At 41.5% G+C, this 13,296-nt stretch overlaps 1 protein-coding gene across 1 annotated transcript; it reads right to left on the bottom strand.

The window, feature by feature from the left end:
* Nucleotides 1–1,443: 1,443 nt before the first annotated feature.
* Nucleotides 1,444–8,430, bottom strand: LOC116501886 (glioma pathogenesis-related protein 1-like). The gene is made up of 9 exons (XM_032207513.1): nt 8,370–8,430; nt 7,505–7,656; nt 5,351–5,596; nt 4,830–4,942; nt 3,534–3,616; nt 2,250–2,276; nt 2,131–2,163; nt 1,990–2,058; nt 1,444–1,457 (listed from the first exon to the last, which is right to left on the bottom strand). Exons 1-9 carry the CDS (start codon nt 8,428–8,430, stop codon nt 1,444–1,446), a joined length of 798 nt encoding a protein of 265 aa, XP_032063404.1.
* Nucleotides 8,431–13,296: the final 4,866 nt, after the last annotated feature.

The following is a 13,296-nucleotide window of genomic DNA, read 5'->3' as shown; positions in this document are numbered from 1 at the left end:
TTAATTGTGTTGAGCAAGCTTCTTCTCTCCTAACTTTTGGTTTTTCATTGTTTGGGGTTTTGGCCCTTTCCTCCCACCCACAGCAATCAAAACATGTTGCAGTAAAGTTTTGGATAATTTTTCTGTTTTTCATTAAAACAGCACTGCTGTTAAGGCTGCTCCTCTGAGCCAAAATGCAATGAAAAATAATTGATGTGAACTGTGAGTTTTACTCTAGCGTGAGCAATCATTGTGGTTGTACATTGATTTGTTGGAGGGGTAAGTTTGGTTGAGAACAACAACCTAAACATGCTGCACTTGCTGATGGGATTCTCCTGTGACCACACATTCGTGGTACATGTTGCTACCCATTTTTCTTTCCAGGCATTAGTAATTCTTTAATCACTCCCCGTGACCTGAGCACCAGGCAGAGTTGGGTGCCATGAAGCTTGATGCTGCCTCGTGCCTGGTGCCCAGCACCCACACCAGGCTTCACAGCCAGGAGGAAGGAGTTGAAGTCCCAGGCACATCTGCCCAACACTCCCTGCCCAGACTCACCACCCTTTCCTCACGTTGCCTTTAACTATTGCCTCTCCATCAAGTTCAGGCTTTCTCCTGTGGTCCCAAGGCTGCTTACAGGCAAAAAGGCCTCCTGAGGGAATCATGTGAATGAAACATGGTGCTCAGAGCTCCCCTGCAGACCACGTCTGACAGCAGAAGGTGGGTTGAGGTGAGAGGTGGGTTGACCCCGGCCAGCAGCCAAGCACCCAGGTAGCCACTTGCTCACTCCCTGTCCCCAGCAGGACAGGAGGAGAAAGCAGGAAGAACAAAAGTGAAAAAACTCATGGGTCAGGATAAAGACAGCTCAGCAGGTGTGGAAGGAAGGGGGAAAAGCAGTGGCCACTTTGGAAGCCACTTCTGCCCCCTTCTTCCTCTACTGCTTTTATTGCTGAGCATGTTGTTATGTGATGTCCAATATCCCTTCTGACAGTTCAGGTCCTGTCTGTTAAAGGCAAACACAATAATTGTGTTGTTGCTGATGTTTGTTGCTTCTGTTGTTTTTTAAGGTCTTGATGCATAATTTTGAGAACACTATTTTGTTAATCAAACTATTTATTCCTTAGTAACTAGATGTATATATGTTTATTCTTCAGATCTTTATTTAAAGCCATTAATTTAAAACATTACTTATCTCTTAGTATAACAGATGGCGGCAGACAAGAACTGACAGTGGTGAAATTAACTATGAGTTTTCTTGCATTGTGAAATTTTGCTGTGTATCATAGAATCACAGAGATCATCTAGTCTGCCCTCCCCCCAAACAGGATCACCTAGAGCACATTGTGCAGGAAATATGACAAGAAATATGACAAGCACTTGGATAGTACAGAATAGTACAACCACCAATAGCACAGCTTTAATGGAGAGTAACACACACAGGCTAAGTGTAATAAAGGACGAGCTTTATTCTTCCTGCTCTTAAAAAGGAATGCATACAGTTAAGTCTCCACTATCTACGACAAATTATGTCGTAGATAGTGGAGACTTATGTAGTGTCGTATATGGATAATTCAAAGTTAATGGAAATGAGTTATTGCTTCTTTTGGATCCAGAGTGCCCCTTCAGACAAGTCTTTGTGATGCTCCAGGTTTCCAGAAGGCTTGTTGATATATACAACAGTGTGTTGTATATGCTGGAGGCAGCATGGTGCCTCCCGCAATCTATACCTGAGCCACAGTTAAGAAGCTCTTACAGAAATAGAAGCCATGATAATAAATTACAATAACTCTATGCGCTGCCACTTAATTCTTTCCCTGAATGCAGAGGAAGATCTTTCTATGGTGGGTAAACATCAGAAATATAATGGAGAAATAATGGAGTGTTTTTTTTTTTTTTAAATGTGTGCAATTCTCTGACAAAGATATAGTGGTGTGATCACTATCAGTATCTTAAATGATCATTACTCATATATAAATGTGTGTGGAAACCTCTGCTGTATTAAAAGAGTACCTGCAGCGCTCAGTACCAAAAACAGCAGCCTTAAAATCAAGACACTAAGACAGTAGCTGTCGCAAGAGGAACGTGGCTGCCCAGCTGGGGGGGTGTGGGCTGGAGGCCCGGGGGGACGGGGTCGCGGTGGTGGCCGGGGCTGCGTGTCCCAGTCTGGATACCAGTTGTCATAACCTTAAAAACAGCAAAGAAAGAGGTGTTAGAACCTGTCCAGCTTAGCCACACTCATAGGAAAGCAACGAAGAGAATTGGATACGTACTTATCAGCTTCTCACGTTCTGCATTTACTGTGGAGAGATGAGAAAAAGGACATAAATGTGACCGTCACTCAGTGATGTTTCTTAGCATAAAAAGGCATGCCAGTGCTGCTGCCTGGCTGATGGCAGCAGTGCTGTCGGTGTTGCAAGCGTCTGGCAGGGGGCAACTCAGTCAGCAAGGGGGCTCCCCACTGAGGTGGGGTTAGTGCTTTTTGTTGAGCAGGAGGAGAAGCAGAAGAGAAGCAGCTGCAATGGGAAGTATTGGTGGCACGGGGAGGAGGGAAGTAAATAAAAATGAGACTTGAAATTTATTTTAAATTGATACACAAATCAAATTTATATAGTTAGAGACAGACAAATCTAACTACAGAATTTGTCAGAAAAAAACAGATCTTTACTAAGAGCTTTGATGCATTTGCAGGATTGCACATGTGCCCCTACTGACATTGTGATTTGTCCTATAGGAGAATATGGTAAAACTGGTTCTAGGATCTAGCTCTTAAAAAGCTCTCTTCCTCCTCTCCCTCCCCCTAGTCATTGTGATGCTTCTAGTTTTTCTGTGGTTCATCAACTTGTGACTTCGAGATGAGTCAGCCAGGATGTCACAGAAGGAAATAAGAATACCAAATGCTCAATTATTTCTACAGCTGAAGCTATCTAGTGCCTGGCTGGTAGAGAACATCTCTATTAAACCTCTGTACAAAAGTCATATTTAAGACATCGTTGCATGCTTTTTACTCTCTGATTATTTAAAACACTGTTTCTGACAAATCTGGAACTAGGTGTAAGAACAAAAGTCCACAGGTGCAAACGTGGAAAAACAAGCTTTCACTGTGGTATTTCAGAAAACTGTAGAAGTAAGTGTGTTTTTCAATACAGCCTGATTGGTTCCAAACTATATATTTTTTTGCAAAATGTGATATAAAATATTAAACAAGCAGGAAAGCAGAAGTTAAACACACTATTTCTTGTAGAAAAACAAAACAAAACAAAAACAGATGGGAATATTTGTGAGGGATATTTTAGATTTGATTTCTTGGTCAGTTAAAAGACAAAAAATAGTCTGATATTTCTCTTCTTTGGAAACTCTGTTTTCTATCCCTGGGAGCTTTAAATAACAAAATATCCCAATCAATTCCTTCTTATACTATTTTAACCAGGGCTTAGTCCCGTTGGTCTGTGGTGGGCTACAGACTCGCTATGCATTTAGCACATTTCTCCTCTGCTGTATTTCCACTGATAATTGTGATGCTTTTAGCTCGTCACAGCAGATCACTTCAGTCTTACCACAGAGCTTGTCCATACACTTGTCATTACTGCATCTACTGCATGGTGGTCCCTCTTCATAAGGTTTTGTTGGGTAATTCCCCCTGCAGAGCAGAAGAGCAATACTTTGTTAACTCTGTCTTTGGAAAATAATTTAAATACATGGTTTCATCATATTGCTAGAATAATTTGCCATTGTAACCTATTATCAGGGAAAAATAATTTTATGCAAATAAATGATCATTATCATTATTTGAAATTCCTCTTGGATCAGACTAAATCTTTCACTGACATGGGGAGGCTTCTTGGGTAATACTGTACTATTCAGACTAACTATACAGGAATCTGCCTCTAGCCCCTCTTTACCCACACATACTTTAAATTAATCTGTAAAATGTATGTCCAGAAATCACAGGGCATGGAATAAACTAGAGGATTGTCTTCTTTTTTTCATAGTATCACTTAGGTTGGAAGAGTCCCTTAAACCCGTCTACTCCAACCATCAACCTAACACTACCAAGTCCACTACTAAATCTTGTGCTTTAGTGCCACCACATCCACATTTCTCTTAAACACCTCCATGGACAGGGATTCTACCAGGGATACTCCCCTAGGGAGCGTGTTTCAGTACCTAGCCATCCTTTCCATGAAGAAAGTATTCCTGGTCCTTAGTCTAAACCTCCCCATGGTGCAACTTAAGATCATTTCCTCACATCCTGTCACTTGTCACCTGAGAAATGAGACTGACGCTCCTTGCTGCAGCCTCCTTCCAGGTAGTTGTAGGGAGAGATAAGGTCTCCCCTCAGCCTCCTCTTCTCCAAACTAAAAATGCCAGCTCCCTCAGCTGCTCCTCATGAGTCTTGTTCTCCAGCCCCTTCACCAGCTCTTCCCCAAACACATTCCAGAAACTCAGTATCTTACTTGTAGTGAAGGGCCAAAACTGAACACAGTACTTGACGTGCAATTACTTCTGCAATTAATTCAATTGCACCGTTCCTACTATTCCTGCAGAGACTGAACTCAAAACAGATTTTATCTGGCAATTTTATCTGGCAATTTTATCTGGCAATTTTATCTTGCTGATGGTGAGTGCCCTCAGCCTGAGCCTGCTCACCTGCTTTGTTAGAAAGGGATTTTCTGCAGCCCAGACTCTGCCCAGCACCTTATAAACAGACAGGGGACCCACTAACATGTGGACATAGCTTCTTCAGAAATTTGTTACAACTGCTCCTGCCATTAGTAACATCTGATACCAGGTCAGTTATAGGTTAGTTAAAAAGCAGAAAAATGAAACCCCAAATGCCATAATTGACTTACGCTGGCCCATAGTTACAAACAAAATGCGCTGCACTATAGAGTCCTTGAAAATTTTCTACTGTATCACAGAAGTGAACTGCACAGCCAACTTTGTAACTTGTTGCCCAAACAACCTGAAAGGCAAAGTGAAATATGTGATGCACCTGAAGGACTCAAAAAACAACCAGAATTCACAGTATTGAATCAGAAGGAACTAGTGGCTGAACTGAAGGATCTTGTGGCAGCTTAAAACAGACAATACAGGAGCAACATCAACTGCTCAAAGTACAGCAGAGACCTGACTTGAGCAGAGTCTGACTTGAGACCATTAGGTGGTTTTGCACTTATTACCTGGCTCCCTTGGAAACATGACATTGTTAGGGGGATAATCCTTTTCAACCATTAGTGAACAGAGGGCTCAGACTCCCCTGCAGCTCAGAATATAGTTCCAATCTCATCCAGCAGTAAACTGCAGGGCTAAGCCTGTATTTTTTCTCCGAAACCATTACACTTATAAACAACTAGACAGAGAAAAAACTCACCTGTGTATAGTGACCACATATTCTAGTACAGCTACGGGTGTTGAAATCGTAGCTTTTGAATTCATTAAACCAGTCATTCAGAGCTGCATGCACAGAAAAGATGGAGGCTGTGCCAGTCCAGATGTTTTCTCCTACAAAAGTAAAGGTGGGGTGCATCTGCTGTGGTATTTTAAGGTAGCTGTTGTGCCGAAACTTGCACTTCTTTGCCCATGCTTTGGCAGACTTAGCTAAAGCAGGGTCCCAGGACTGTACAAAGGAAAGAAAACATACTAGGCATAATAACTCTGAAAACAAACACACAAAAAAAACATAATAACACTGCATTGCAGTGACTTAGTTGGATTCAAACAGTTTTAAACAGAAGATTGCAAAGATTTCTTTTCCCCTGACTCCACTGAACTGCATTCAGTTTCTTTCCCTGTCTTTTCAACTCCCACAACAAATTTTTTCTTCGTCTTTCTCCCTCAGATATTGCTAGACATGTAGTATCTATCCCTCTCCTGTGGTATCTGACTTTTTACAATACTTAGAGCCGGACAGCAGTGTTTAAGCTGCCTGGTCCATGAAGAGACTGGTTTGTGAGACTTACAGAAAGATTTTATGCTGCTGGATAACTCGGCAATAAAATAGCAGGTCAAATTCAGTATACAAAATTACAAGTAAAGGCACATGAGGAGGAAAAATAATTTTGACTTAGTATTCATGACAGATTTGGAGCTGACTCTTACTGCTTGTAAATCTATGCTTAGCAGTAGTATAAAAGGCAAATAAAGTATTAGAAATTCCTCAAGAGGGACTGGAGAATGAACCCAAATATATAAGTTCACCACTGAAGAAGTCCTGTTAAATACTGTGTGCAGTGCCTCGTCTTAAAAAGGGACACTAGAACTGGCAAGGGCACAGAGAATATGGGGGATTGTCAAATACTACGGATGCTCTGTAGCTTTCTGCGGAGACAGCTGAATGTCTTGTGAAGTATGCAAATAAGCAATGATTACTTGCTCTTTCCAGCACAAGGATCAGAGACTATCAAAGGAAGCTAGCAATTAGCAAGACCAAATCAAATGCAAGGAGATTTTTACATATCATGTAGTTAAGACTGCAATTTTGCTACAAGATATTAAGGGTGATAGAAGCTTGCATAGGCTGAAAAAAAGTCATGCAAGAAAAACCCATCACAAGCCTTTAAATAAAACGTAGCACCTCTCATTCAAGAGTTTCTGTATATTTTTCCTTCCAGGACTGCACGATCTTTGGTCTGAGCAGCTAAATTCACTCCTGTTTTCTAGCATTCTAACGCAAACATTTTATTTTATTTTATTTTATTTTATTTTTTAACAAAATGCCAATAAATTAACATTTTGAGTAGTCTGACTTTTACATCGTTATCTGAACTTCCTTTCACAGAACTTATATCAGGCTGCAGTTGTGCATCTAACTTCCTTTTCAGCTAAGCGGCACTGCTGGAGGGTTCAAAGTAATGTTGTAAAGTGACTGGGTTTGCCTCCCCCAGCTATCTCTCTACCTATTCCTTATGTACTCCATTGAGCAAGCTGAGACCTATCCATGGCCTGCTCTGGTATCCATTATGTTTATGGGAAGATCTGTTTTCCAGCCCAGCTACTGGTATCCCTACTCTCCAAACAGCACAGCAAAGGAAGATGAGGTGTCTATACGGGTGTCTAAAGGGGCAACCCCCTTTCTTCAATACGGATTCTAGATTGGAAGACACAAGGTGAGGTGCTAGATTTTCAATAAGCCATGTTGCCTTTCAGGAGCTTTCTAATGCCAAGCAGCTTCCCTGTATGAAAGCTGGACTAACATAAGGAAGATTACTGTCCCTCTTTGAAAAGGATAATTGAAACGCTGAGAACTGAACATTACGTATATTTTTTTGTAACACAGTCCTTTGCTATGGCTGAAGTTTAGAGCTGCAACCTGTCCCCAGACAATGAATCCTCTTCCAATTAATAAGACAGAACAGTACTGTGAAAATTAATTGCTTTTTTATTTCCTACAAAGAACTATCAGATATAGTACCAAAATCATTGACAGAAACAGAAAGGAAAACACAGAGCAACTGGAGAGTAAGGTGGGCTAACTCAGCAGCACCATCTATGTTAATTTTCAAAGCAATCACAAACTCCTCCTTACCATGCGAAACATATTGCTGGCTGGTGGATTCGTTTTGGATCGAAAGTTGTTGTGAGCACTCACACAGTCTTTAATGAACTCTGCATCTTCAATGTCAAGCAAGGGATTTTGTGCATACACACGACAGCAGGCAAAGAGATCCAGTAAGAGCACTGCAGAAAAAAAAGATGTGATTTTCATAATTCTTCAATGCTCTCGGTATTTTTTCTTAAGTTTTTAAAAGAAATATCCCTTAGGTGGAGATAATGCTGCTAAGCAGTTTCTCTGTAGTCCTCTGGGTGTGGAAGCTCTTCAAAGTGTCAGAGCAACAGGAAGTGGAATTGCTTCACAAGGTACAGAACCATCTGACATCACCGCTGGCTGTCTGAGGGTAAGCTGAGGAACACGCATCTGCCACGCATATTGCCAAGGGGTACTGCCACACTTAAATGTCTGCCTTTTCTTTGAATGCCTTCCATCCTGGTTGAATGCCAAGCCATTCTGTGGCTGCAGGTCTTATCTGAAGAGGTGCTGCGCAGCAACTTTGCTACAACCTCTGTCAACCATAAAAATTGTAGCTGTGACACAATACAGATCTGCTGTTCAGGTGCTTTTCCTACTGTGCAGCTTAGTTGTGCCAAGTCAACTGCAATTATTTTGTAGAATCTTTCTTCCATTTCAGAGTTACTCTAGGAATAAATGGAATTAGCAGAACTGCATATATTAAATTTTGTGTCCCCGCCAGGACAAAAACAAACAAACAATCAATCAATAAAAATTGTTCCTAAGCAGCAGCTTGCTGTGGAACCTTCTAAGCTTCTAATTTGGTGTTTAGCAAAAGTATGACATTGAAATCCCAAGCATAAATGAGGGTGTTGATTCTCACCTTCACTAGCCACCTGTTTATCTAATAGGCTGAAGTTCTTGGAAGAGCTTTCTGTGCTCATGTGAGGAGAGAAGCTGTAGGATTACCACTCCTGAGGTAAAGTTCCAAGCCTGACCCCTTTCTGGGGCAGTAGGATGGGCAGTGCTGGGATTTGTATTCTCACCAGCTGTTCTACAAGCTGGTTAATTTAATTTTATTTTTTTTTCAAACCTGTAGCCCCCCAACATTTATATCTATCTATCCCCTTAATGGGAGTCATGCAATTAAATATTTATCTCTGTGAATGTGTATGGATGTTAATGCATTACTAATTCTCTGCAGCCTCCTCCCCTTATGCCTGCCATGATTTGTCCGATTTCATGAAGGTAGGACCAGCTGCAAGAGGCAACAGTGTGGGCACCTTCTGAGGTTTTGGATCTTTTGGGAGAGAAACAAAAAGGGGACCTACAATTATTTTTGTTTGACAGGCTTACCACAGCCCTTACAGAGGGGCCCTCACAGCAGAGACCAATGGGATGAGGTTCAGCACCACTAAGTGCTGGGTCCTGCACTTTGGTCACAACAACCCCATGTAGCACTACAGGCTTGGGGCAGAGTTGCTTGAAAGCTGTGCATAGGAAAAGAATCTGGGGTGTTGGTCGATACTTACCTGAACCGGAGCGAGCAGTGTGCCCAGGTAGCCAAGAAGGCCAATGGCATCTTGGCTTGTATCAGCAATAGTGTAAACAGCAGGATCAGGGAAATGATCATCCCCTTGTACATGTACTCAGCTCTGATGAGGCCACACCTCGAGTACTGTGCTCAGTTTTGGACCCCTCAATACAAGAAGGATGTCGAGGCCCTGGAGCATGTCCAGAGAAGGGCTATGAAGCTGGTGAACACAAGTCCTGTGAGGAGCGGCTGAGGGAACTGGGGTTGTTTTGTCTGGAAAAGAGGATGCTCAGGGGAGGCCTTATTGCTCTCTACATCTACCTGAGAAGAAGGTGTTGGGAGCTGGGGGTCTTCGTCTTCTCACAGATAACTAGTGATAGGACTAGAGGGAATGGCCTCAAGGTGCACCAGGGGAGGTTCAGGTTGGAAATGAGGAGACATTTCTGCTCAGAAAGAGCAGTCAGGCATTGGGACAGGTTGCCCAGGGAGGTGGTGGAGTCACCGTCCCTGGGGGTGTTCAAGGAAAGGTTGGATGTGGTGCTTAGGGACATGGTTTAGTGGGTGACATTGGTGGTAGGGGATGGTTGCAGCCCTCAGAGGCACAATAGACTTGGACAGAGCGGGATCAGGACAAGATTTGTCCTTGCTTCCCATTTTGTTTTACAATAGTTTCCAGTGCTTTGAAACTCTCCCAGAAAGATCACAGTGTAGTGGGTTTATGTGGCAAGGTTTTGGTAGCAAGGGTCCGTAGGGGTGGCTTCTGTGAGAAGAATCCAGAAGCTGCCCCATACTAGATAAGGGGCCCGATGCTGGCCAGAGACGAGCCAATACGTGATGTTGTTTGTGCCTCTGTGAGGGCAGATTGAAGAAAGGAAAAAACAACAAAAACAAAAACAACAACAACAAAGCTGGGAGAGAGGTGTGAGAAGCAGCCCTGCAGCCCCCAGGGTCAGTGCAGCAGGAGGGCAGGAGGTGCTCCAGGCAGGCAGCAGCAGTTCCCCTGCAGCCTGTTGCAATTGGCACCTGGTGTACCGCTACCAGTGCCAAGGTCACTTATCTAGCAGAGTTTCTATTCTCATCTGCTGTCTTGCTCTGTCCCAGAAATGGGGTGTAGGCATTGGCAAGAGTGATGGGGCCTCACCATTATGGTCAGTGCTCCCCTCCCCTCCTTCTAAACTGAACATCGATGAAGGCTCATCACCTACTTGTCCCTTAGAAGTTATCTTGCCTCTTTGCTAAGCCAGGCCCAACTGACTTCAGTTTACTGACAGTTATTATCTGAAAAGGCACAGGAAATCTGTAAGAATCTGAAGCTTTTGCTCAGATGGACTTTATGTAAAAACATGACTATATTACATTGACAAGCAATTCATACAAAAATTATTAGCAATGTAGTAAAACTGCGCCATTAATTTAGCAATCCAGTGATCTAGCAGTTTTATATTTGTGCAGCAGAAATGTTCTGCTTGGAGACTGAAAACTGAGACTTTTTTGAAGCAGAAAAATTTGATATATGCAGGATAGTCCGGGTTGTAAGATCACAGAATCATAAAATATCCTGAGTTGGAAGGATCATCGAGTATAAACTCCTGGAAGATGCTTTCTTGGAGAAGATGACTCTGGCTCCATCTAGTGATTACATCTAATTAAAGTAGAAGTGCTGTCTGCCCATAAGCATCTAGAAGTGATGTTTTCATAAAAAGAATTATAATCTTTCACCAGCATTAATCAGCCTTTCTCATAAACCAGATGAAAATGAAGCCTTGTGATTTGGATATCCACACAGTATTTGTCTGGACAATACAAACATTGCCTGTCCCTGCATAAATCTCAAGTGAGATTTAGCACAATGAGTGTGGCATGGGCAGGAAGCTGTACAGCCCAATTATTTGAAAAAAAAGATCCCATGGTTAGGTTCCCCTTTCTCACTTTGCACCTTTCATTTTAAAATGGCTAGAAACATAAGAATAGAAACAAAAATAGAAGAATAGAAACATAGTAAGAAGTAGAAACATAATGGATATAAACATTATTTATTTATGTATTTATGCAATTATTTTGGTAGTAATGAGGGTATAAACAATCTTAGAATTAACAAGGGAGGCCATGAGTGTGGTTGGACTGCAGGCTGTTTTACTGTTGTTTTGGTTAGGCCACTTTGTACAGTGCTGCTTACTGCAACTACGCCCCATAGCCTAACTGAGCAGAACTGTAATGCGCAGCTTGCTGACCTCTCTGAACAGTCTACGGGGATGCCATATGGACCAAAGTACAAGAGGTTGCTAGTTGTTCTTAACCTTGTGGTGCCTACCTCCTGCCAGTAAAGATGGCCCTTTATCACATCTTCTTTGGTCTTCAAGCCCAGCCTGTTTCACACCCTCCTTCCAACCAAAGAATAAGGGATGTGTGATACATCCGCCAAAGGCTGTCTCCTCCCTTTGGTGATAGGCCTGCTGAAAACCAAAGTCACGACAAATAGGCAGTGATAATGCTGGGGAAGACAGTGGTCTCCTGAGTGACAAGTATTGAGTGACAAGTGGTGCCCAGTGACAGGACAAGGGGCAATGGACAGAAATTGAAACACTGGAGACTACACCTAAACATCAGGATGGACTTTTGTCTTGTGAGGTTGCCTGAGCATTGTCACAGGCTGCTGAAAGCAGTTGTGAAGTCTTCCTCCTTGGAGATATCAAAAGTCATCTGGGCATGGTTCTGGGCAACCTAGGTATCCCTGCTTGAGCAAGGGCATGGACAAGGTGGCCTCCAGAGGTGCCTTCTAACCTCAACCTCTCTGTGCTCCTGTCATTCCTTCATGGAGCTGAAGCTCCACTGGGTTGTGCACAATGAGGGATTTTGAATGATCTCAACAACATAGATACAGGAAGCTTGTTGCAGAGTACATGTGTATGCCTAGCTGTGCTGCATCTCTGGTTATCTCTTTATTTTTAATTTCAAGGTGCTAAATGAGAAGATTCAAAAAAATAAGGCTTTTCTGCTGTCCATTGTACATCCATTTTCTTAGGATAACACCTGAAATAGTTGGTGCATGGCAGTAGCATGAAAATGTGTATATTCAAGAACCACTATAATACTATTGGAATATTACTGAAAAATACTCAGGAATCTCCTGACAGAGGATACAGAAAGCCATTACAGTCCACCTCCACGCTGTTTTTAGAAAAATGTTATTTGGAATGAACTACCTTCTCAGCCACACCTAGACTTCCTCCCAAAGACATTAGGGTATTAGGCAAATTAGGGAACGGAGCAAAGTATTTTTTGTGTGGACACAAGAACCATCACTGAGGATGGTAACAGCCTGTCAGTGTGTAGATATATCATTCCAGTGCCTCACAATACTGAGACTATAGTTATTCTAACTCTTCTCGGTAGCAAAGTATAATAGAAAATTAGGTCATCCATGCACAAAATTTTATATTGCAGGTACTAAGCAATCTTTTTCCTTACAACGTTCGAAATTAAGCTTTACAACCATAAGAAGCCATCTAAATGAAGATTTTGTCTTCAGAGACCTAACTTTCAGCTAAAGCACTGGGAAGAGCTGCTGCTCAGGAACTTTCATACTGTGCAATTTTGTATGAAGGAGTTGCCTATTTATGGTCTTAGGTATTAGACTCCTAGATTTGAGAATGTAATCCAAATTTTAAATAAAAGGCTAATATATTTAAAGTCTGCTCTGTGTTTGAGTAATTTTAGAATAGAAAACCAACTGAAGAAAAAGCTATCATGTCTGATTAAATTAATCTACAACAGAAGTCTAGCTTATTTTCTTTGAGACTCTTTTATAATATTTTATTTTTTTATGCAATCAGTGGAAAATACCAGTGCAGTTGATGATTTAAATCTGTAATGTTTTAGATCTGAGTTGTCTATCATAGACACAAAGAAAGGAAATATAAAACAAATTTGTTCCAAAAGACAAACTCATGGAAGATTCCTTTAAGTTCAGATTGAGTTCCGAACAGTAAGAAAATAGCAGAATTTGACTTTTTTTTTTTTTGTTGTTTTATAATAACGGTGAAACATTACCCAATAATAATGTATTTTAACAGTTATTTTAGCATTTATTAGATAAAACTGATACAATTAAGAAAATCTACTTTATTAAACTGGTAACAAAACCAGCTTTGGATCCTTGTGTAAATATAATTTGTTTTTAAGAGAAAGTGAAATTAAAGCATATGAATTAAAGACTTGCTCTCTTAGATATAGAAGAATAAAATCTGTGTTGAATAAAAGGACTTAAGCAGGTTTC

The sequence above is a fragment of the Aythya fuligula genome, chromosome 1, assembly GCF_009819795.1.
Source record: "Aythya fuligula isolate bAytFul2 chromosome 1, bAytFul2.pri, whole genome shotgun sequence".
In the NCBI taxonomy this organism is placed as follows: Eukaryota; Metazoa; Chordata; class Aves; order Anseriformes; family Anatidae; genus Aythya; species Aythya fuligula.
The sequence above is the reverse complement of the archived record's forward strand: the minus strand, read 5'-3'. Positions and strand labels throughout refer to the sequence as shown.